The 25,505-nt window shown below is 41.5% G+C and overlaps 1 protein-coding gene across 1 annotated transcript in view; it reads left to right on the top strand.

Annotated features, from left to right (window-relative positions):
* CFAP43 (cilia and flagella associated protein 43) overlaps nt 1–25,505 on the top strand; it is an 86,093-nt gene that overhangs the window by 39,686 nt on the left and 20,902 nt on the right. The window contains exons 15-26 of the mRNA XM_065408052.1: nt 303–472; nt 1,641–1,793; nt 2,319–2,449; nt 5,347–5,509; nt 6,191–6,301; nt 12,173–12,250; nt 13,262–13,387; nt 13,946–14,050; nt 15,520–15,636; nt 15,988–16,200; nt 23,126–23,332; nt 25,050–25,139. Of these exons, the coding sequence (XP_065264124.1) occupies nt 303–472; nt 1,641–1,793; nt 2,319–2,449; nt 5,347–5,509; nt 6,191–6,301; nt 12,173–12,250; nt 13,262–13,387; nt 13,946–14,050; nt 15,520–15,636; nt 15,988–16,200; nt 23,126–23,332; nt 25,050–25,139 (1,664 nt within the window). The remainder of the gene's footprint in view (nt 1–302; nt 473–1,640; nt 1,794–2,318; nt 2,450–5,346; nt 5,510–6,190; nt 6,302–12,172; nt 12,251–13,261; nt 13,388–13,945; nt 14,051–15,519; nt 15,637–15,987; nt 16,201–23,125; nt 23,333–25,049; nt 25,140–25,505) is intronic.

Genomic DNA, 25,505 nt, shown 5'->3' with positions numbered 1-25,505 from the left:
CCTTTGAAAATCAAGCCCTATTATAGGTGTCTCATGTTGGGCCGTCAAAAAATGGAGCTGCCCTGGTGAAAAGTTGGACTTGCGTAACTTATTCAAGGTCATATAGAGGCAGTGGTAAAGCTGAGACTCCTGACTCCCAGTCCCCTGCTCAAAACATTAGACCACCCACCCTCCCTGCTGAGATTAGCTGGTACATAAAAATTTGCTTCTGTTTTTCACAACTACCGTTTTATTTTTAAAGGTGAAATATCTGCTCTAGCATCAGTGATCTCTCTTCCATCTTGTCTCTTTCAATCTTGTAGACAATGATGAGTGTATTGATGAAAGAGGGATGCTAAAGAACCGTGTCATTCAGAAGCGCCAGTATGAACTAGATTACCCCCTGTCCTCAGCAGTCAGACAGAAAGATGACACCGTGTATGGCTACTGCAACCACGCACCTTTCATCTGTAAATACCATCTTGCCAAAAAGGTATTTCTCTGATGCTGCTTTTTGGGTGGAGGTAAAATATTGTAATCTTGCCAACACAAGAAATGACGGGCATGAGCACAGCGGCGAGTAAGCAAAATCTCTTCTATCTATCCCTGACACCTATCAAATTGCATCATTCTCCAGTAGCTTAAGGTAAAATAGGTCAACCCTATTTGGTACCTACATGGTGCTCACTGCAGTGCTCAACCTCAGAAGTGTGTATCACAGGCATTAGATCAGCACGCCAGGGCAATGACCACAATGTGGCAGCATTCTTAAAATGGTACAAACCTGCAGAATGGCTGACACCTGTACTTCAAATATCAATTCTTTCTCAAGAGCTAGAACTAGACATTAGGCCTCTGAATCCATGGATGTCTAGGAAATGTGCTGCTCACTACACTTCCTTTCTGAGCCAATCTGCATAATTTCTGTCTGGCTCAGTCTCGGGTAGTTCTGAATTACTCAATTTCAGATTTTGCAATATTTATTTGGATCTATAGGACACATGAAAAGGTGCATGTCCAGGTCTCTAGGTGACTTTTCACATACGTTTAAACATACAAAAAGCTCCCCCAACCCAGAAAATAATCATCCAAAAGTGAAAATTTCAACCTCCTCCTCCACAAAAATACCCTACTCCACCCACAAACACCAACCTTCTGCACTTCCCGACCAACCCAAAACCCTGGGGAAAGAGATGGACTCTTTTATCGAATATGCCCTGAGCGTCAACAGATTTGTGCTACTTCAGACTAAGTGGGAGAGAGAATCCTCATGGAGAAAGCCTTGTTGGCAGGCTCTTCACTTTTAAGCTGAGGGGTTCCAGCTCAGGCACCTCCATTGATTGCAGCTCCTAAAACATCTACTATATCCCCTTCTGCAACTAGAGAGGGTGAGATAACGTATTATCAGCATAGCCATGATACACCCCCCCCCCCCCCCCCCAGGCCCATAACTCTTATAAATGGCAACATATGTAAAATGGTTTCAGAGTAGCAGCCGTGTTAGTCTGTATCCGCAAAAATAACAGGAGTACTTGTGTTATATGTAAAAGATAATCCAACAAGCTATTTGTACCTGCCAGCATTATCACTCAGTTTTATATGGCCAGCTGTTGATACTTCCATCATCTCAATTGCTGTTTTGTATTTTGTTTGGTTTACAGAAAACCTGGAAAGATGCGTCAGTTACTTTATCAGAGAAGAAGATTCCAAGCAACCAGTTTGCACCAGGGTTCCTCCATTTTTCACCTAACAGCCAGCTGTTGGCATCAGTGGCTAAGGATGGAGTATTGTTTATCCATGATGCTGTTACTTTGGTAGGCATCAGTGCACAGGTCTCATTAAACCTATGTTGATCAGAGCAGTCGGGAGTTACTGTATGGATCAGTGTAATGAAAGCAAATATATAAATTGCTACAGAAAAAGACTTGCTACACTTGAAGAGAAAAGGAAATTGTATTATACAATTGACTAGTCTGATGTTTATTTTTATGATGGATGCTTTTATTTTCAGAGGTTGTGTGTGTGTGTGTGATCATTTGCTGCTTATTTTCTTCTACAGTAAATCTGGTAGATAATTTTGCAATGTGTCACAGACATCTGAGATAATGGCTCAGCCCTAGGAGCTTATTCCAAGGCCTGAGTCAAAACTTGGCCCACCTTTTAAAACCACACATTCTAGTGTTTTTTTAAACTCCTTAATGACATTTTAGATAAAGTTTTATCCTAATACAAAGGAGTATTTTAAACAAGGGAGCCTATTAACAGAATTTAGTGACATATTCCTGTAGAAAACCATATTTGCTCCTGACCGTCTGATATTGTTTCTGTAACTCTTTCAGGAAACAGTTGCTCGGGAGCATTGCCATTCTTACCAAGGACAGGGAATTGGATCCTTGGCATTTTCATTGGATGGCCAGTTCATACTTGTCAATGGCGTGGATGATGGTACCCTTGTATGCCTGAAATGGAAGTATGTATAAGATTAACTGATTATATTGATGCTATGAATACTGGTGCCCAAACACACTAATTTCTGCATGCTTTAGGCAATCTGTTTTATTATGTGGAAGTTAGTTTTATTGTCTTCTGTACAGACAGATAGTATACAACCTTACAGCAGCAGTCCGTGATTACCAAACCTGGGCAGTTAATCAGCTGAAATCACTTGACTAAGCTGATCAGTCCAGCTATGGCTTTAGTTCAAGCTTAGGACTATCTTCAGGACTTAGTTATATAGAGCACCTTAAGGCTAAAATAAAAAACTCAGGGAAGATAGACTTTGATGAATAAAAGTAATTAAAAAGACAAAATAAAGGAAAACGTCCCCTTTTAGGAAATTACTGGCTTTAGGCCATTTTTAGACTATTCTGGGGTAAGTATTAGAAAAGTGGTTTCTTTCCCATGGTGGAAACTGCAAACAGATATTGTTGTTTCACAGAAACATTTTGATGCTCCTCCTTGTCAGTCATACCAGAGCGGCCAAGGATTGAATGGGCTTTGCATATTGACTTCCCTTCCTCTCACCCTAGAGGTTGTCCCATCAGATCATTAAGAATATTAAATCATTACGATTAGGTACATACACATAGTGACCAGTTCCTCTACATCTTGGGCATCCGCATCCCCTAGTGCATATTGTCTGTCCTTTGTTTTCTAGACTACAAGATCTCTGGGCAGGAACTGTTGTAATATTTCTGTCTTGTACAGCCCTGAATATACTGTTAGAGAATCCTATCTAGCCATGCCATATCCATTCTGAGAACTTCATTCTCCAGTGCTGTAAATCTGACCCCTTTATCAGCCTTAAAACAAATACAAATTTAAAGACAGAATAATATAGTTCATTGGTCCTTGGCCTTTCCCATAGTGTGACCCCATATCGCAACAGAAAAAAGCTTTGGCATCCCCATTCCATCTAGTTATAAAGAAAGGAAATGTAGTTGTAACTCATAAAAAAACTTGATCCCCCCCTGCTTGAGAACTTGTGATATCGTTGTGTTTACTTAGCTGTTTGCAATAATATGTGGTTGTAACTAAGCTTTAGAAGGAGGCATGCAGAAGCGTTGAAAGGTTACAATGGAAAAGTTACTGGCCTAGTCAATAGGGGGATAGCTGTAGACCTGAAATATGCTGATTTATGTTCTATGTTGATAGTAAGACATTTGACATAGTCCCACATGACATTCTCATAAACAAACTAGGGAAATCTGTTTTAGATGAAATTACTATAAGGTGGGTACACACCTGGTTAAAAGACCATACTCAAAGCCTAGTTCGCTGTCAAACTGAGAAGACTTATCTAGTGGTATGCTGCAGGAGTCTGTCCTGGGCCTGGCACTAGTCAACATTTTCATTAATGTCTTGAATAAGGGAGTGGGGTGTATGCTTATAAAACTTGCAGATGACACCAAGCTGGGAGGAGCTGCAAGCACTTTGGAGGACAGGATTAGAATTCAAAATGGCCTAAATAAATTGGAGAATTGGTCTGAAATCAACAAGATGAAATTCAGTAAAGACAAGTGCAAAGTACTACACTTCAGAAGGAAAAATCAAAGGAATAAATACAAGATGGGGAATAATTGGCTAGGTGGTAGTACTGCTGAAAAGGATCTGGGGGTTATAGTGGCTAACAAATTGAATACAAGTCCACAGTGTGATGCAATTGCGAAATAGGTTAATATCATTCTGGGGCATATTAACAGGAGTATTGTATGAAAGACCTGGGAAATAATTGTCCCGCTCTACTCAGCACTGGTGAAGCCTCAGCTGGAGTATTGTGTCCAGTTTCGGGTACCACACTTTAAGAAAGCTGTGGATAAATTATAGAAAGTCCAGCAGAGAGCAAAAAAAGATAAAAGGTTTAGAAAACTTGACCTATACGGAAAGGTTAATAAAACCGTGTATGTTTAGTCTTGAGAAAAGACTACAGAGGGAGGACCTGGTAACAGTCTTCAAATATATAAAGTGCTGTTATAAAGAGGACAGTGATCAATTGTTCTCCGTGTCCACTGAAGCTAGGACAAGAAGAAATGGGCTTAATCTGCAGCAAGGTAGATATTAGGGAAAACTTTCTAACTATAAGGATAAGGTTAAGCATTGAAATAGGCTTCCAAGTGAGGTTGTAGAATCCCCATCAGTGGAGGGTTTTAAGAAAAGGTTAAACAAACACCTGTCAGGAATGGTGTAGGTATAATTGGTCCTGCTTCAGCACAGATGACTGGCCTACATGTTCTCTGAAGGTCCCTTCCAGCCCTACATTTCTATGATTCTATGATTAAAGATTTAGCTTGAAATTCAACCCAACACAGAGAACCTGCTCCGTTCACCCAATGGATACACTTAAGACTTGTGTAGGGAGTGGCAGGTATAGTAGGGATCTCTTTATGCCACTGAATACCATACATGTGGGCTCCCTGCCAGCCAGCCCCAAATAGGCCATTTGGAAGAGGCTCACTGGATCCATACTTACATGAACTCACGTAAGTCTCATGTAGCACCGCAGAGGCTCAGCCACAGGGACAGACCACCATATATCATGGGAGGTGAAGTCCAGCTGGGGAGCAGAACCCATAGTGTGGAATGGAGTTACGAGGGACCTGGAACTAAAACTCCCATAAGGCACCACAGAGGCATGTTTTGACATTTCCAAATCAGAATTTTTTAGAATTTTTCATGCTGTGAAAAATTTCAGTACTTTGACCTTTAGTCCCACTTCGGGGTAAAAACACTGAAATGCCTGTACTGGAATTTCCTGTGGGACAGAAACTCCATATTTCAATCAGTTTAATATATTGTAATGGTTTTAAATTCTTCAGCCTTTTCCATAATACACAGAAAAACATGTCAGTTCCCCCTTTTTACCAGCAGGACTGGAGACGATGAAATTAAGGAAGCTACTGATTATTGGCGACTCATTCTCGCCGTTCTGAACAACTCCATTTACAATGAAAATACTGTTTTAAAGTCCATGGCGGAATGGAACATTGCTACAGAGTCCCTATTGGAATCATCCTTGGAAAAGGAATCTCAGGTCTGAAACTTTTTAAAAATTTGAAACAAAAAATTCTTATCTTTAAAGGGGTGGAAAAGATTTTGATAATTCTTGAGATGAAATTTGATCCACCATTACAAATGTATAAAGTTTATTGTATCCTGACACAGTGCTCTGCCCCTAGGAGAGTTTCTAGGCGAAAGGGGGAAAACCCCAGAGATTAAATGGTCTTTGTTTAATTATTTTACTTCTGGAATAGAAATCTCATGAAAATGAAAATAGTTTTAGGGACCAAGGTGTTCACATGTCCTCAGATTTCACTAGATCTATTCAAATCTGCCACAGACAATTGGATTTATTAATGTCAGACTTATTTTTTATTGTGATGATGCAAAACAGTTTTTCCAGGTTTAATCCGGACTATAGTACATATGCATGGTAGCAAGGGTTTGCAGGTTCAGACTCTAACACAGCAGTTACCAAAGAGATGAGAAGAACGTTGTAATACATCTTCTGATGAAGGACTCCTGAGGAATTTACCTGAATTTTTCAGTCTGCTATTTTAAATTTTCTCTTGTTTTCTCTGAATATTCATATTTGAGGCAGCTTTTATAAAAGGTGTGAAGTATGAATAAAGGATTGAGTGGAATATATATTGTCTGAACTAGGCATTATGGAAACAGGTCTGTATAAATGCCTGTCTTAAAATTTTAATGTCAGGAAATGCTCCAGAAGAAACCAAGTGTGGAGGTGACGGATGAAGATAGCTACCACAACCTGAACATACTCAGTACTGATGAAATGACATGGCTCAACCAGAAAGTTCAGAAGGTATTTTTATAGAACAGGCACCAACCAGGGCCAAAATATTCAAAAATGACTAGGGATTTTGGATGCCTCACCTTTGGAGACCTAATTTTCAGAGAGTGGATACTCAGCACTTTCTGGAAATCAGGCCCCTTAAAGGTGTTCAAAGTTGGGTACCCAAAATCACTAATCATTTTTTAAAATCTTGGCCCAGGATTATAAGCACTTTGGGGCAGGAACTGTTCCTTTGTTATATGTTATAGTGGTATCACAATGGGGCCTCTACACATTACTGCAGTAAAAATAATAAAAAAATAAGACTCTATGACAACTGGAGCCATTGAGCAGCAGGCTAATTATACTGAAGCCCAGAAAGATTTTCTAAAAATATGAGTCAGAAACTTGCACAAATGGATCAGCATCAGAAACCAAGCAAATGTGCTTCCTTCTTCCATGAGCCATCATACCGAATTTCACTGCATTGTTAAATCAATACTTAGGATTGTTAGCTACATCTGAAAGACCTTGGGGTTGTTCCATGCCAATGTTGGAGTAACACTCTTTGCAAAGAAAGGACCATATTTTAAAAAGACAGAAACGCCTCGTAGGGCTAAGGGTGGGAAGAGAGGAGATGTAGAGCTTTGTGACCTTGACAACTGCTGATTTTATTGTTAGTATATATAGTTTTCAAACACACAAATATGTGGCTGGTGAATGGTCCTCATGTAAGCTAGAGCTCTATGTATCATCTGTGCTTTCAGGGGAGGGTTGTAAACAAAGGAAATGCCTGACAGATATCATTGTCTTCCTGAGTGATCTCAGGAAAGAGCACTGTTCCTCATAGGGCTGACTGAGGGCTTTCAGATTATGGAGTCCGTCTCACATCAGGATCACGCCCACCCAGTTGCCATTAATGGCAATCGGGCTGTGTAAAGTTGTGAATCCACTTTGGAGAAGAGGAAGGAGGGAGCAAATTCCAGAGTCACTGAGGTGCAGAGGAATTGTAAAATTTCCCCTAAGTGATCAATCTGCAAAACTGTAGAACCCAACAGGCCACCATAGCTTCCAGAATGGGTATGATCTGTTAATTCACTTCACATTAGTCCAGAGGAAATGTTTGTTTCCTTTAGAATCCACTAGTATAAGGCTAGGTTACGCTAAAAGGACTTGTTTCTAAAACCTTTGATTATTAGATCAGATTAGATGCTCCTGTGCTTTCTGACACCTGAGGCAGCCCAGTGTTTCCGCCTCTGTATGTCAATTCCCAGTTTCTTGCTGCATCATAATCTGTTTCCATGGTATTGGCATCTTTCTCAATAGTTTTCTCATGTCATCTGTTGTCTTCCTTTTTTCCATCTTCTAACAGGTAGTATCCAGACAAGGGCTTGTCTAGGAATATGTTTTTTTGACATCTGTACAACATCTCCAAACCACCTCAGTCTTCTTTCTCAAATCAGTTTCTCTACAGTCTGTTGACCAGTCCTTTGTAACACATCAGTGCTGGTTATTTTATCTTGCCAGCAGACACCAAGTATTCTCCACAGATATCTCTGATGGAATGTGTTAAGTTTCCTATTGTGAGCTTCTAGCATTTGCCAAGTTTCAGAAGCATACAACAATGTGAGTATCACAAATGACATTGTAAAAAGCAACAGAGGGTCCTGTGGCACCTTTAAGACTAACAGAAGTATTGGGAGCATAAGCTTTCGTGGGTAAGAACCTCACTTCTTCAGATGCATCTGAAGAAGTGAGGTTCTTACCCACGAAAGCTTATGCTCCCAATACTTCTGTTAGTCTTAAAGGTGCCACAGGACCCTCTGTTGCTTTTTACAGATTCAGACTAACACGGCTACCCCTCTGATACAAATGACATTATATAACTTGATCTTGGTTCTTGTGTGAATCTCCTTATTTTTCCAGATATTTGCCAATCATGAAAAGCTCCTCTTGCCTTTCCACTTCTTGCTTCTACCTCCTTATGGAGTTGCCCACCAGCACTGAATGTGCCTCCAAGATATACATGCTTGTTAACCATGTCGTACTTTTCACTATCAGTCACATGCCCACCATCATTGCCGACTCCTCATTCAGCGATCATGAGTTTAATTTTCTTTTGGCGGAGTCTTAATCCTACTTTGGCAGACTCGCATTTGACATTGATGGTAGTCTTTTTCATGGCACCATCACCTGTGTCCAACAGAACAATGTCATCTGCAAAGTTTAGATCTTGAAGTTTTACTCTATTCCACATAATTCCTTTATCGTCCTTTGATGTTGCTCATTTTATCACATAATCTATAACAATGCAGAAAAGAAGGGGTGATAAAATGCAATGCTGCTGTACTTCAATGACCATATCAAACCGATTGGTCTCTCCACCTTCTGTCCTTACACAGTATTTTGAACCTTCATACAGCATTGTGATTGGTGACACTATCTTTCTAGGATACCGATATTGTCTCAAGATCTTCCATAGTGACTCTCTGTGAATGCAGTCAAAAACTTTGGTGAAATCTATAAAATTCAAGACTAATCTTTTCTGATAAGCAAGCCCTTTCTCAATCAGTCATCTCAGGATAGAGAGGTGCTCTATACATGATCTTTTGATTTGAAGCCTGCTTGCTCATTTTGCAATTTTTCATCTATATCCAGTTTGATTCTGGTCAATAGCACATGACAGAACACTTTCCCACATACTGAAAGTAGTGTTATTCCTCACCCATTATCTCACACCATTTGTTGGCAATTTACAGATCACACCTTTCTTCCAATCCTCTGGATAGAATTATTTTCTCCCAAACTGTATTAGAAAGTTTATGCATTTCATGTAGTACCACATCCTCCCTAGCTTTAAGCATTTCAGCAGTTGTCTTATCTTGACCAGCTGCTTTGCTATTTTTCAGCTGCCTAATTGCTTCCTTTATTTCTGCTTCTGAAATTTCTAGCAGTGACATATTTAATCCTTTACCTTCTTTGCATCTATCGATTAGTATTGTTGGTTCTGGCTGGTTAAGTATTTCATTAAAATGTTCTCACCATCATTTATTTTGTTTTACTTTCATTGTTAACAATCTTTCATCTTTTGATGTTATAATACCACTGTGTCTCTGCAATCGTAATGACAAATTGCCTACATCTGAAATAGTTTCTTAGGCCTGGTCTACACTGGGGGAGGGGGGTCGATCTAAGATATGCAACTTCAGCTACGAGAATAGCATAGCTGAAGTCGACGTATCTTAGATCGACTTAGAATCACTTACTTCGCATCCTCGCGGCACGGGATCGACGGCCGCAGCTCCCCCGTCAACTCCGTTTCCACCTCTCGCCATCGTGGAGTTCCGGAGTCGACGGCAGAGCGATAGGGGATCGATTTATCACGTCTACACTAGACGCGATAAATCAATCCCTGATAGATCGATCCCTACCCCTAAACCTGGTTTAGCACGTCTTGCAACTTGTTGTAGAATATCTGTTACTTGTCCATCAGGATCCTGGTAGGTGTGTAACACTGGATGATAGTTGTTTTAGCGTGTTTGTAATACAACATGCCCTTATAATTTGTGAATTGACTGGTGTAAACGTGTTGCCTTTTTGTCGAGGAGTATTTGTACTCTATGTCAATGTCATCTTGCCTTAAACAGAGTACTGTGATGCCCTCTGAATGGAGTCTTCCACAATCTGCCCATCTCATTTTGCTCCACTTCAGGAATACTAGTATTAAACTGAGTCATTTCTCTGACTACCTGACTCAATTTGCCACTGTCTTACATGGTTCTTACATTCCAGCACCCAATTCTAGTTTTAATTTTAACTGCTTACATCTCTTGTTTCAAGTGATGAAGTCTCTCACAGGTTTGGTCCACCGCCTTCATTCTTCCATTCAGACTCATTCATTGTCAATTTGATTCCAAAAAGCCAATCTGATTCCATAATCTCCTCCAAATTGACTAGTTCAAACAGATTTTTGTAGCTGGATTGTTTCAATAACTAGTGATTTTTTTACGTGGAGCGGTAGTTAACCCGACTCACAACTGTAGGTCCCATGGCTACTAACTCAGTATATTCTGAACAGCCCATCCTGTGGATGAGGTTCCCTCTTCCACCACCTGAGAGACGAGTCTGGTAGCTTGGAATGCCCCAGGTAAAAAAAATCTTTGCTGCCATGAGCACTCCTCTTAATTTCAAGGGGAGTTCTCCTGTGAGTTAGGATTATTCCTGTGAATAAGGACTACAGAATTGGGTCCAACAAGATGTTTGGGTGTTGTTTGTTGTTTGCAATCAATAATCCCATGGGGCGGGGGGGGTGTGATTGGGTGCCTGGATGGGCCACACTGAGGATGGCATACTCGGGGCACACTGCAAGGAATAGGGCAGCCAATCCCCAAAACTGGTGGCTTATTCTATAATTAGATTCACCAAGCCAGTAACAAAACAGCCTCTGTAATACCACACTGGTCACCAGGAAGCCAAATCCAGTCCCCTTTAAGCATTCCAGCCCTTAACTTCCATCCAGACAACCAAATCTAATATAGTGAGTGGTTACTGAAAACCTGGTTCACCAGTCCCAAAAGATCAGACATGGATCCCCCAGTCAATATGAGTCTCGGATCTTACCCAATAATCACACTGATGCCAATCCTTTAGTAACTAAAACTAAAGGTTTTAATAATAAAAGGAAAAGAAAGAAAAGAGTTGCAAACGGTTAAAAGACTAATATACATACAAATATGGGTAAAGTCCTTAGGTCAATTTCATAGCAGAGACGGTGTGGCTGCTGATGTTTAAAAGTCTTTCTGGAATCAATTTAAAAGGTTATAGTCCAATAGGTGGTCCAGGAGTATCGTCTGTTCAAGTTCTTCCATGAGAATTCCAGGGTAAACCTGGAGACCAAATTCTATGGGTTTTTCTAGACCATCCCTGTTAAAATTTAAGCAGACCTGAAATGACGGGATCAAGCCTATGGCTATCCTTTATAGCTCCCTAGCAAGCTGACAAGCCTCTTGTCACAGCAGGATTATTGCTTTGAAGCTAATCATCTGCTTACTATGCATACACTGGTAAATTAGTTGCATTCATTCACATAATGCAATTAGCTGGTACTTCATTATAACATTAAGCTGAAGACAATGTAAATAATATTATTAGTTTCTTGCAGTGTTTTACTTCTTTGATCTTAAGGTTAACTGAACCATCTGCGTGCATAATATAATGCAATTAAGCCGTGAAAGGGAATTAGCATCTACAAACTAATTTGCTTACATTGTTAAACTTCTAACAAGATATAGGTAAACACAGACAAATACACTTAGCATCTATCCTTCTCTAACAATACAGGCAAACATTAAAAATTCTACAAAAACAACAAGGAGTCTGGTGGCATCTTAAAGACTAACAGATTTATTTGGGCATAAGCTTTCGTGGGTAAAAACCTCACTTCTTCGGATGCATAGAGTGAAAGTTACAGAACTTTACTCACTCTATGCATCCGAAGAAGTGAGGTTTTTACCCACAAAAGCTTATGCCCAAATAAATCTGTTAGTCTTTAAGCTGCCACCAGACTCCTTGTTGTTTTTGTAGATACAGACTAACAGGGCTACCCCCTGATACTTGACACCATTAAAAATTCTAGTCTGCTTAACATGCCTTTGCAGTACTCCTGTTCTTTTTATCTGTAAGGAATGGTTCTGTTTACCATTGCAATACCCATTTGATAGCTCCTTAAGAGTTGCTTACAGGTCACCTAGCTTGCTGGTTGTTAATCCTTCACTGGTTCAGTGTTATTGGGGGGAAGGACGTTACATGATTTATTTCCTCAATAGATAATATTCTGTTTAGTCATTTCATTTCTTTTCTTGTTCTACTTTCTTCCTTCAATCATATATTTATTGCACCTAGGCCATCAAAGAAGAGATCAAGAAGTTTGCTGACAAGAGGAAAGAACTGAAAAAAGGAATTAAAAAGCTCCGTAAAACTGTGAGTGTTTGAGACTGTTCACAAATTGCTTCCACGGAAATTGGTTCCACCTGCCACCTTTAGTTTGCTTCCACGGATGCTTTAATAATACCTACCAGCTCTAGGCTCCATTTGCCACAAGCCCTGAGCAAGGCATAGCACATAGGTGCGCTGCGCTCGGAGCATACCAGGAACCAGACTTGAGTTCCCCTTTTACTTCAAAAGGGGAGTAATTTGTGTCAGCCCTATATCTTGTGCAATGTCTCTTTAAAAATGCCTGCTGTCAAATAAAAGAAATAGATATTTATTAGTACTAATATTTATAAAGTGATTTTCACTTTACTCAAAATAAATACATTTTCTTTAGAAAGTTGGCAAACTCATGCTCATGTTATGAAAGGTATTCAAGTTACATGAATTAAGACAACCATACAAAAATGCAAATTAGCTATTTCTTTTAAGTGCTCATAGCCAGAATACTGAGCGTGCTGTACAATAAATAATCATTCTTAAAAGGAACACAGACACTAATTTCAAATGTCACGTCTAAACCAGCATAAAGAAAGAGGAACAAAAATATTTATGTATATATAAACCCCCATGTATATACAAACCTCTTCAGCTGAGATTGTGAAATCTACATGAGGGTAGTTAAAAGTTTGGTAATTTATAGAACAGCTCTTATCTGAGGGTACATCTACACTGGAAACTTCAATCCGCTGCCGCGGGAATGCTTTGAAGTGCGAGTGTGGTCGCGCATGAGCGCTGGGAGAGAGTTCTTGTAATCCACCTCCACGAGGGGCTCCCAGCGCTCGGAGCCTGTCTACACTAGCACTTTAAAGCGTTCAGACTTGCTGCGCTCAGGGGGGTGATTTTTCACCCCCCTGAGCCAGCAAGTTAGAGCACTCTAAAATGTAAGTGTAGAAAAGCCCTTGATACACAGTTCTAATAATGTGCTAGAAAATAGTATTCCTTCTATTCATGTACAGCTGAATTCACTTTTGCTCCTTGTACTTTTTTAATAAAATTCAGATTCAGGAAATGATGTATGAAAATGAACAGGTGCCTGATATTGAAAGACTGGACCAGCAGGAATTCAACCTGGACATCGAAGAACAGGAAAGGCTGCAGGCGGAGAGTGAACAAGAAGTGGCCAGGGTATGGTAGAATGGCGTGAAAATGTATTAAATGATAGGAATGGAAGGGAGAGAGGATTAGGTAGGAACAAAGAGCGAGAGAGCACGAAAGGAGCAAATCCATGCAGAAAAGTTTGTAAGGTGTTAAATTAAGTAGCAGCCTAAATGTGATTGCCCCACTATCATTAAATAAATACATACATTAGCATTACAAAAGATCTCCTTGAAATGAATGGATCGGGTTGGTTATTGAACCGATCTTGCAGTCAAAAAACAAATTTGTGTCTTGGTCTGTGCCAAGAACTACTGAGTTCTAACCCCTGACTTTCCCACAGTGACCTTGGGCACATCACTTAACCTCTCTGCCTTTTTCTGCTGTAAAATGTTTAATATTTGTGGTGTGGTTTGAAGATGCGAAGTACTACAGTGTTTTTAGTGCCGAGTACTAGTAATGCAGAATGTCTGCAATGTTTACTTGAGGGACCCATTGAAAATTGCTTTATTTTGCATCCTATACTTCTTTCTCTCTCCGCCCTCTCCTCTCCCCCTCGCCCCCCACTCCCTCCCAAAATCCCAAAAGGTAAGGAAGGAGATTGAGATGGAGAATCTAGCCAAATGCTATCTGCGTGACATCATCAAAAAGGAATGCTGGGACTCCATGTCCATAAAAGGTCGTGCAATTAAGGTAACTTCTACTGTCACTTTATTTCATACCTTTCCCCTGTAGTTTGGGACTCATAAAGGTATTGAGGCTAAGTATGCAGGAAGCTTACCACAATTTGGGCTTGCAGAGCATATGGGAAAGAACTTGCTGCTTCCCAAAACACATACAACTAGAGCTGGGTGACTATTTTCAGGTCAGCCAGAAAACCAAAAGATCGGGAAAAATACCCAGTTTGGTTTTGAAAATGTTTGGAATTTGTCAGCAAAGTCTGTTCTGAGCCAGCTTCAGATAACATGTATGCATACATTCCCCCTTTGAACCTTTAGCACAGTAGCTAGAGCACCTGGCCGGGATGTGGGAGACCCAGGTTTGAATCCCCATTCTGGAGCAGGAACTTGAACTCAAAGCTCTCTCCTGCCAGGTGAGTGGGTTATACTGGGATGGGTTGCTCTCAATCTCTCCTGTTGAACCTGTTCCACTTTCTATGAATGCATAAATATTCATTGGGCCAAAGAAAGATGCCCTGAGAATGACTGTATAGTCTAGTGATTACACATCTGTGAGGTAGGAGATGTGGATTCAAATTGAATCTAGTTATACAGTTCTAATAATGTGCTAGAAAATAGTATTTCATCTATTCATATATAGAAACATTTACTTTTGCTCCTTGTTCTGTTTTTAATTTGTATTATGTGAATCGACTGTAATCTATTCACTCATTTTTTCTAAAGGTTGCTCTCAAAAAAATTTTCTCAGCCAAAATTATCAGGTACAATTTGCAAATAGTTTTGAGTCAACCAAAACTGCATTTTTCAGTAAATAACTATTCATGTGAAAAATTTTACCCAGCTCTACATACAAACCTTTCGATATCCCCCCCTCCTCCCCGAGTTTGGAGAACTGCGCAGCTCTGAGTTGGAGGAGCATTGGGTGTTGATTTGCAAACAAGCAACCCTGAAATTCCACTTTGTTACAGAATTCCTTTATGCAGCTTGCTAGAACAAGGAGCTTCTGAAGTAGATTAGCATTTACCAAAGCTAACTGCTATTATATTTGTATTATTTGTTAAGTGCTGCTAGAAACACAAAGAAAGGCAACTCCCACCCCAGCTGAGCCTATAAATTAAATAGAAGAACAATGATTGGACAAATAAAAAGAAGATCTCAGACGATCCCAAAGATAGGGCAAACCTAAGCCTCAATCCTGCACTCTAATTCCAGTAAAACTCCCTGAGTAAGGAGCGCAGGGTCAGGTTCTTGAGTGTTGGTTTTTTTTTGTTTTTTTTTTTAATTTTGAAGACATTTAAATCAACTTTATTTTAACTTCTCAAGACCCTCCAATATTTTGTATTCCTTATGATTACTCCTCAATTTTATTCATAGCAATAAAGCCGAGTCACTGTAGCTGTTTACCAATTTGTTGGAGAACAGCTGAACTGAATGGTTTAACTGGGGAAATTTTATTCTAGTCTTTTTTTCTCATTTTACAAGTGCTTCCATGCAGCCTATAAGGTGACGAATTACCCAATGAAAGAACGTAGTAAAGAAGAGTTGGAAGCCTTGGAAAGGGTACTGCAGTTAAAGAAGATTGAGTCAGCTGATCTTAAGGTACAATCTCACTCCTCCCAACTCCCCAAAAAAGTAGGAAAATATGTTAACTCTGGGCCTTCTTCAAGAACATCTTAGCTATGCTTAAACAGGTAGGCGTTTGTTTCTAAACTCCATTAGTAGCCCAAATAAAAGGCATTGTTTATGTTAGTACAAAAATATATTTCATTTTAAGCATTTCGTCTACATCCTAGAATTAGGGGTTAATTGTAGAATTGTACCTCTTGAACTGATTACTTTTAGGAATCCTATTAGCTATAAATGGAAGGACTAAGAGGCCTTTTCTACACAAATGATTCTGAGATAATAATGTATACAGTTGATCAACCTGCTGTGTTTTTGGATATTCAGATTCGGAAGGAGATTGTTGAGTTTCAGTCTCAGGCTGTACCACCTAAGGAGGAAGGGGAGAAGGTGGAAGAAGAAGCTGTGACTGATGAGAGCACCTCCAATTCCCTGATCGGGAGCCTGAGTGCTCAGTTTGGGGGAGACACATCCATCTTATACCACCAAATGGACCTGCACACCAGGGAGGAGAAGATTAATCAGATCATATTACTGCAGGTGACCTCTTCATACCTTCGTGTTACTGCATTGATACTATCACATGTACAGGTTCTCAGCCAATCAGAGTTGCTGTTAGATTCTCTCTCAGCAATATACTTTTCTGCTGAATGAAAGTTTTCCTTTTCCTCCCAGCTCATTACTCCACCCTTGTTTAAATCCCTAGATATCTCTATTATTTAAGAACTCCTTACTAGATGCCTAAAAAGCCACAATCCCACAACTGAGGAAGAAAGCTTTGCTGGTTAAAAAAAACTATATGGTTTAGAGGGGAAGTGAAGGTAGCTATACAAAATTAAAATATAATATATAGCAAATGGAAGAAAGGGGAAGTTGATAGAAATGAATATAAATTATATGCTAGGAATTGTAGAACATTGATATGGGGAAACAAAGGGACACAAGGAGAAATCTATGGCCAGCAGAGTTAAGGACAATGAGAAGGAGTTTTTTAAATATATTTGGAACAAAAAGATCCTGACAATGATATTGTTCCCTTACTAGATGGAAGTGGTCAAATTATCAATAACAATGCAATAACAATGTGGCCAAAAGAGCTAATGTGATCCTGGGATGCATAAACGGGAATCTCAAGTAGGAGTAGAGAGGTTATTTTATCTGTTTGTGGCACCGGTGCAACTGCTGCTAGAATAGTGTGTCCAGTTCTGGTGCCCTTAATTCAAGAAGGATGTTGATAAATTGGAGAGGATTCAGAGAAGAGCCATGACCCGACCCCCCTCAGTTCCTTCTCAACTATCTCGGCCTGAGAGGAGGTCCCAGCAGTGTGATAGCTGATATCTTTATTTACTGTGTAGAATAGTTAGATTAATTGTTTGTTTGCTAGTTAGATTTACTTACCCTTTTTCTTCCTCTATTATTTTTCTATAAATTTTTTTTTCATGTATTTCTTACCCTTACCATAGTTCATGTTCACACTCAGGGCTGACCTGCCATAGTTCAAGCCATGCCTGGTTCACCGGGCTTCAAGTGCTGCCTTTCCTGCCAGGAAGCGATCCTGGTATCGGACGGTCCCTTTCTATGCGTGCGATGCTTAGGTGAGACACACATCCCACAAAAGTGTTCTCACTGCAGCAACTTAAAGGCTCGCCAGGAAGGACAGAGACCTGCATCTAAAATTTATCCTTATGGCAAAGTCTCTGCACCCGGCATCTGATCCCAGCCAGCAGATCCCCTCTGGACAGCGTTCTCCAGAGGCTTCACCCTCCTCTCAGAGGAAGGCTCATTCCTCAAAAAAAGTAACGAGGAAAAGAGCAGCAACTTCTCCTTCTAAAGAGCCACCGGAAAAGAAGCAGTCTCTGGTTCATTCCTTATCCTCTGTACCCACCGCACCACGGCTGAGTACACATGGAGCACTGGGACCCTCCGGCACTGCCCATGCCGTGACATCTGCCAAACCCAAGCAGGCAGACTCTGAACCGAGAGGCAAACAAAAGCCCATCTCCTCCGTGGCGGTACTGATGGAACTGCCCGAAAGACACAGCACGGAGACTCTCCCCACGGACTATGGGACCATCACCTGCTCCGACAATGCAGAGCACACAGGTGTCGGCACCAACTTCTGCAGCTGCAAACAGCACCGTCGGCACCGACCACTCCGGCGTCAAAACCATCAGCACCATGCCACTTTCCGCAACACAAGGACTTGCTTGTGTCATCAGCACCTGAATCCCAGCTCTTTGGCACCGACATATCCCTAGTACGCACGGTACCAAACCAACCTGCTTCACCACTGGCCCCTCCATTTTCCTGCAAGGAGGAGGATAATGAGCAGCAGAGTGTTTTCTTATCGCACCACTCCTCTCCTCTCTAATCTACTGCAATAGGATCACCTGTATGGCCGACACCTCATCCTTGACCTGATACCCAGACCTGGTATGGCTACCCATGGATCCCTCCACCTATGCCATTACCAATACAGTGGCCTTATTGGGACCCCTTGGCTGCATACAGGAGGCAATATCCCAAGCCCCCAAGTCCCTACAGGAAAAGGATTTGATCTCCTCCACCATCCTCTGTGGGTGCACCATCAGAGCCCATTGAGGGAAAGCTTTGAGGAACAAGAGGAAGCCCTGGAATAGGACAGGACACCACCTGACAGTATTTCTTCTTCTTCCCCAGATGAGGCCATAATGCCTCCACCACCCACAGGCGCGGACGATTTCAAACACTTTCAAGAACTCTTCAGGAGAGTTGCAGACGGCCTAGAGATCCCTCTAGAGGAGGTCCCAGAGTCCCATAAGTTGCTAGACATCCTGCAAACCTTGTTGGCTTCAAAACTAGCGCTTCTAATAAACGATGCGCTCATGGAACTAGCCAAAACCATATGACACACCCTGGCAACAATGCCGCTTACCTGCAAGAGAGACGATAAAAAGTATTATGTCCCCTCAAAAGAGATGGACTTTTTATTTTCCCACCTAGCACCAAACTCTTCAGCTGTCGACCACTCAACCAGCAAAAACAATATAGATCCACCCCATATGACAAAGAGTGGAAATGACTAGACCTTTTTGGCCGCAAGGCCTACTTATCAGCAGCCCTGCAATTTCAAATTGCCAGTTACTCAGCATTGATGGCAAAGTACAACCATGTAAACTACTCCAAACTTGCAGAATTTATTAATGAGATCCCAGAAGAGAAAAGGGACCAATTCAAATCCATCTTAACTGAGGGTCAACTGTCCAGAACCGTCCAGAAGCGTTGTGGCTTCACCTATCCTGTTTGCCCAAGTAAGTACAGTCCACCGTGGAGAATCTCCCCTTTGATGGCCAGAAACTGTTCACCTCGAAGACAGATGACGCCCTCCACACCCTGAAGGACTCTCAGGCATCTCTCTGCATCTTGGGGATATACACACCTGCAACCAAAAGAAAACAGGGTAGATATTATCCCTACCAGAGCACACGATCTGCCCCATATACTCAACAACAGAGACACTACAGGACACAGCGACAGAGGCAGAGACCTTCGAGGTGTCGACCACATCTACCTCAATCATCTGCTTCTCAACCATCCTCTGCTAAACAACAATTTTTGAGGGTTTGGTCAAGAGTCCAAGCAACGTCCTCCACCCACAAGTGCTGACGCCATCGTCCATCCCCCATTTTGGTCACCGTTTGACCCCTTTCTATTTGGTATGGACTTCCATCACCACAGACAAATGGGTCCTAGAAATAATCCATGCAGGCTATGTGATACCGTTCATCTCCATCCCCCCTACCCACCCTTCCTCCTCAGTCCCTCTTTAGGGACCCCTCTCACAGACAACTTCTACGGCAGGAAGTAAACCACCTATTACATCTGGGCACCATAGAACCAGTACTATCTCAACACAGAGAGAAGGGCTTTTATTCCCAGTACTACTTAACCCAGAAAAAGAACAGAGGATGGAGGCCTACTCTACACCTCAGAAAACTCAACAGATTTGTAAAGGTCCAGCGGTTCCAGATGGTCACACTAGCAACAATAATACCAGCACTGGAACAGGGAGACTGGTTTTCGGCCCTCGACCTCCAAGACGCCTATTTCCATGTTACCATACACCCCGCGCACAAGAGGTTTCTCAGGTTTACTCTGAGAAGCTTATTTCCCTGCTGCCACTAGTCTGGCAATAGCTTGTCTCTCTCTCTCTCCCTGCTTGTTTCTGCCCAGAGGAGGGGTTTTTAAAGGCCTCAGGCAGCCCTTAATTGGATTCAGGTGTCCCTAATTGATCTGAGGTAACCCCTTCTCAGCTTGTAGGAAAAAGGGCCTTTAACATTCTAGGGCTAACATATCGGCCTTCCAGAACCCTTTTGCAGCTGTACGGCCTGACTTTGTCACAGTACAGACAACATTGCCTGCATGTTTTATATAAACCAACAGGGAGGGGTGCATTCACACTCCCTATGCACCGAAGCTATGAAACTATTGTTTATCCGGCACAATGTCAGAATCTCAGCCTCGACTTTCCAGGTCGTCAAAATACTACTGCAGATACACTGAGCAGAGAATTTTCCTGGGATCATGAATGGGAACTAAACAATATGGTCCTACAGAACATATTCTTCAAACACTGGGGTCACCCATCCATCGACCTTGTCACAACATCTCAGAACTACAAATGCCCACAATTCTGCTTGAGAGCAGGTTTGGGGCCCCAATCCCTGAGTGATGCCTTCCTCCTCAGCACTCCTGTGATACGTATTCCCCCGATCCCTCTGTTATCGAGGGTGATACACAAAATATGTACCAATAAGGCCAAAGTCATATTGATAGCCCCAATGTGGCCCAGACAGACTTGGTACTTGTACCTATTGCAGATGATGGTATGCACACCATACACCCTTCCACCTCTGCCAGACCTTCTCTCACAGGATGCCGGACAGGTTCACCACCCATGCCTGGAGAGACTTCATCTCAGAGCATGGCTCCTATATGGTTCCATCATGATGAACTAGCATGTTCGGAACAAGTTAAAGACATATTACTAAACAGTAGAAGGACAACCATGCACAATATTTACCTTCACAAATGGAAGAGGTTCTACATATGGTGCCAGAACAAACAAATTAGTGCCATTTCTGCACCCCTACCCTTGGTATTGGACTATATTTTAAGACTAAAGACATCTGGACACTCCATTAGCTCGATCAAGATACATCTCGCGGGCTATTCATGTTTTCACCACAAGTTCGACAAGATATTGATATTTGCCCATCTGATCATCGAACATTTCCTTGCGGGTATCAAGAATTTTACCCTGAAGTGTGTGTACCTACTCCACCTTTGGACTTGAACTTAGTGTTCTGCTGCCTCACCGGACCCCCATTCAAACCTTTAGCAACATGCTCTCTGATGCATCTATTGATGAAGGTGGTGTTCTTAGTGGCTATCACATCAGCCCACCCAGTGGGCGAATTAGGGGCCCTCATGGCACACCCACCTTACACCATCTTTTTCAAGGACAAGGTCACACTAAGACCCCACCCAAAATTTCTACCTAAAGTATCTTCCTTCTTCTACATAAATCAACCAGTCCATCTTCCCTCATTCTTCTCCAAACCACACGGGAACGCGCAGGACTCAGTACTACATACTCTAGACATTGGGTGCGCACTAACATTCTACCTCAACAGAACTAAGCTTTTCAGAAAATCTCCGAGGCTTTCCATTTCCACGTTCTAAAGGCTCCGCTATCTCTACACAGAGACTATCTAAATGGATCTCTGGGTGCATCCACCTCTGTAATCAACAAAAGAATCTGCAATCCCCATCAGAGATCAGAACTCACTCTACCAGATCACTTTCAACCTCAGTGACCTTTCTAAACAATGTACCAATCAAAGACACATTTAATAGCAGCCACTTGGGCTTCCGCACACATGTTGGCGTAGTGTTTTGTAATCGACCAGAGTTCAAGATCGGATGCATTCCTAGGTCTTACAGTGTTATCATCGCTTACACAGGCAACTCTGAAGCCCCTTCCATCCAGTGTGGGGCACTGCTTGATAGTCACCTGAAGTGGAGCACCCACAGGGACGTTCCTCGAAGAAGAAGAGAAGGTTACTCACCTTGTTCAGTAACTGAAGTTCTTCAAGATGGATGTCCATGACCCTGTGAGTGCTCCACTACCTCCCCTCCTCTTCTCTACTTTGGAGTTCAATTTCCAGACTCTACAGTAGAAAAGGAACCAAGGCGGGTTGGTTAGCGCACGCTAGATAGGCACCGACAGTGGTGTGAGATGGGGAGTCATAGAATATCAGGGTTGGAAGGGACCTCAGGAGGTCATCTAGTCCAACCCCCTGCTCAAAGCAGGACCAATCCCCAGACAGATTTTTACCCCAGTTCCCTAAATGGCCCCCTCAAGGATTGAACTCACAACCCTGGGTTTAGCAGGTCAATGCTCAAACCACTGAGCATGTGCGACCCGGACAGACACTGCTGCTGAAATTCTCTGATCAAAGGCACAGGGACGCACCAACACCTGAAGTGGAGCACCCACAGAGACCCCATCTCAAAGAACCTCAGTTACTGCACAGGGTGAGTAACCTTCTCTTTCTGCTGAATTGTATCTCATCTGCCATACAGCTTTATTACTGATTATGCCAGAAATAGGTTAGACAATCATGAACAAAAATATTTATCATTACACACAAATTGTATGTGGCTAGTTATCTTGAAACATGCATTTTGAATAGCCTAATTCAACCACTGATTATGTTTCATTCTAGTATAATAGGCATAATAAGAAAGATGCATATTTTTCTTCTTAATAATCCAGTTCTCTTCATTGAGATAAATTATATAGACTGAAGAAAGACTTTATCCACTTAGAATACAGGCTTTTAAAAATCATGATTTGGCCTCTGCTTTGTTTCACACACTTGAAACACTTGCTAATTTCATTGGTACTTTATGTGCATAAATATGTAATATATAATGCTGTTCCATTCAGAAGCAATTTTAATTTTGCAGACTACAGCACTCAAAAGCAGGAAATAAAATTAAGATTGCCCACACAACCTAAACTCTGCTGCCTTGTGTATATGTCTTGTCTTATAGTCTCTAATCATGTATTCACAGGTTAGAAACCAATGTTTGCCTAATTTTTTTAATCTATTTTTGACAGTGTTATTTACAACAGGAGCTTTGCCAGCTGGTATGACGTATCAGAAAAGGCATGGAATAGTTCTAAGAAATCAGAAGAAATAAGCTTTAGCTCCGCCTGTCATTTTCCCCATCTCAGTTAGCATTCACATGCTTAATAAAACTAGAATGTTGCATTTAGGGCTATTATGAAGGAGGTGTGGTAGTTTACACACACAGGCACACTTGGTTTTCTGTCTTCTGACTTGTTGGTGAGTGGTGTCCAGTCAAGAAGGATGTGACCCTTTCAGTGTTGCCATTTCCTTGTGTGGTATTTCAGGACATCATTTACAAAGTGAAAACTGCCTTTAATAAGGAGTTTGACACCGTTGCTCGACAGAAGGAGCAGGAGATTGCACGTGTAAAGGAAAGGAACCTGAGGATCCAAGAAATCGTAGAACAGCTCGAACTCCAGGAGGTGGTCTGGGAGCCAGCTCTGACAGATGATGAGATACCAGAGCACGCTCTCACTGTCCAGGATTCAGAGGTAACTGAAAAATAAATCGTTCCCTTTTATCCACTTGTGCAAACTTAGTTCTCTGGTTCTCCATCATTTCAAGCCATTATGTCAGTATAAAGAAAGTAGCCATAAAACTGATGTGTCCATGTACACATTCACCCTTTTTTGTACTCTGCATTACCTTGGATGTTCCAGGTTTTGGTGGAAGATTCTGAATAATTCTGTCTGTAGAGTGGAAAGAAATTTGTAAAAAATCTCTGTAAAAAAGTTAAATTTTGTGCTTGTGAAGATGCTAGACTAACATCTCTGGAAAACAAAGCCTTCTGTTTATCCATAGAACATGTACAGCATGGCATGGACAGTAGACTCAGTTACCGTGCCCGGACAACATGCCCCAACCCTGACCTGGAGGGACCACCTCTGTGGCAGAGAGAGCATGGTTTAGTTTCTCTGTTCATCTCTGAGTCCCATACAGTAGTTACCAGTAAGGGTGTTAATTGTGAAGTGGATACCTAGCCACTAGAAACCGGACTGAGATCACTACTTTGTTTCATATACGTCATTGAACAGCCATCAGATGGTAACAATTTTGTTGCTGCAAACCTATGATGGATTGTGATGGGACTTAGAGTGAAAGTCTCTTATGTTGTTTCACACATTTGTTTTTTCAATGTGATGTCTTCATAGGCAATCATCTGCCTTCAGTACAGTGTCTGAATATATCCCAAATCGGCAGTTTTTGCAGATGCTAGTATCTGTCACTTTGGTGTCAAAGCATAGATAGCATAGTACCTCTAAATTCAATTAGCAAGTTATGAATCATCACAGAATTCCTGGCACACACTACTCTATTCATCTGATCTACACTTTTTCTCTCTGTCTTCTCTCCCAAAATGAGATTTGGTTGCAGGATCCTCTTTCATTTCAGGTTCGTGCATTCCTCTACATCATGTTAGTCCTGGAAACCCACATGACATCACCTTGTTTTGTGTGACATACACACTAGTGGTGGTATTTTTGCCAAATGTAGAATGTACTCAGAGTCCATGGGTTCTAGATCTAGAACAGAACTTGAGCCTTTTAATGTTTGACTTAAGTGTTGCACTATAACTGGAGGCAGAGTGATACAAAACCGTGAAGGTGAGGACACAGGGAGCTTGAATCTACAGCAGATACAGGAGTCAGTGATGGGATACAAGGAAGGGAGTAATGTTAGTAGTGTGGTTTTAGATTAGATGAGGGAGATGTTCCAGTCCCCTCCATTCCAATACACCTCTACCTCGATATAACGCTGTCCTCGGGAGCCAAAAAATCTTACCGCATTATAGGTGAAACCGCGTTATATCGAACTTGCTTTAATCCACCGGAGTGCACAGCCCCGCCCACCCGGAGCACTGCTTTACCGCGTTATATCCAAATTTGTGTTATATCGGGTTGCGTTATACGGGGTAGAGGTGTACCACAAAACCCAGATGCATAACATACAAAACACAATCTGCAGGAGAAAAAATGGAAAGAGCTTATGTTTTATTAGTGTAGAGCATGACTTTTGGACTATGCACAGAGAAATCTGTACTGTATATTCACAAGAGAGTGAACATTTTGAGGAGTATTACTTAGAGCAGCGATACAAAGAAATAAGCATGCTAGCCCATATTATTATGTTTTTCTAAAAATTCATTGTCAGTTCTGTGAAAGAACCTACCCAGAGGAAAACCTGAGCTGATTCTCTTTGTCTTCACAGATTAAAGTTGAAAAATACCTTACCCCACAGCAGAGAGCGAAAGCGGAGATGATGGCTAAGATTGAAATGGAAAGACGTCTTGCTGCTCTGGTACTTTTGCTGAAGCAGTATTTTACTTGCTAAATATTCCATTATCTTCCATTTTGTTTAATAATGTTAATTTTGTATCGGTACATTCCACTCACTTAGCATTAGGGAATTATTGCAATTATAGTTAAATATATTACAGTCCAGTTCCTTCACCATCCTTTACAATCAGAACTAAATAGAGACCATAGAATCATAAAATATCAGGGTTGGAAGGGACCTCAGGAGGTCATCTAGTCCAACCCCCTGCTCAAAGCAGGACCAGTCCCCAACTAAATCAGATCTTATGGAGGAAGGAAGGGTTTAAGTTAGGGGTGCTATTTAAAAAAATATTTAGTGTTGGTGAAAGGTGTCAGCTTGACAGATTTT

Source organism: Emys orbicularis, chromosome 7 (assembly GCF_028017835.1).
Source record: "Emys orbicularis isolate rEmyOrb1 chromosome 7, rEmyOrb1.hap1, whole genome shotgun sequence".
In the NCBI taxonomy this organism is placed as follows: domain Eukaryota; kingdom Metazoa; phylum Chordata; order Testudines; family Emydidae; genus Emys; species Emys orbicularis.
The sequence above is the reverse complement of the archived record's forward strand: the minus strand, read 5'-3'. Positions and strand labels throughout refer to the sequence as shown.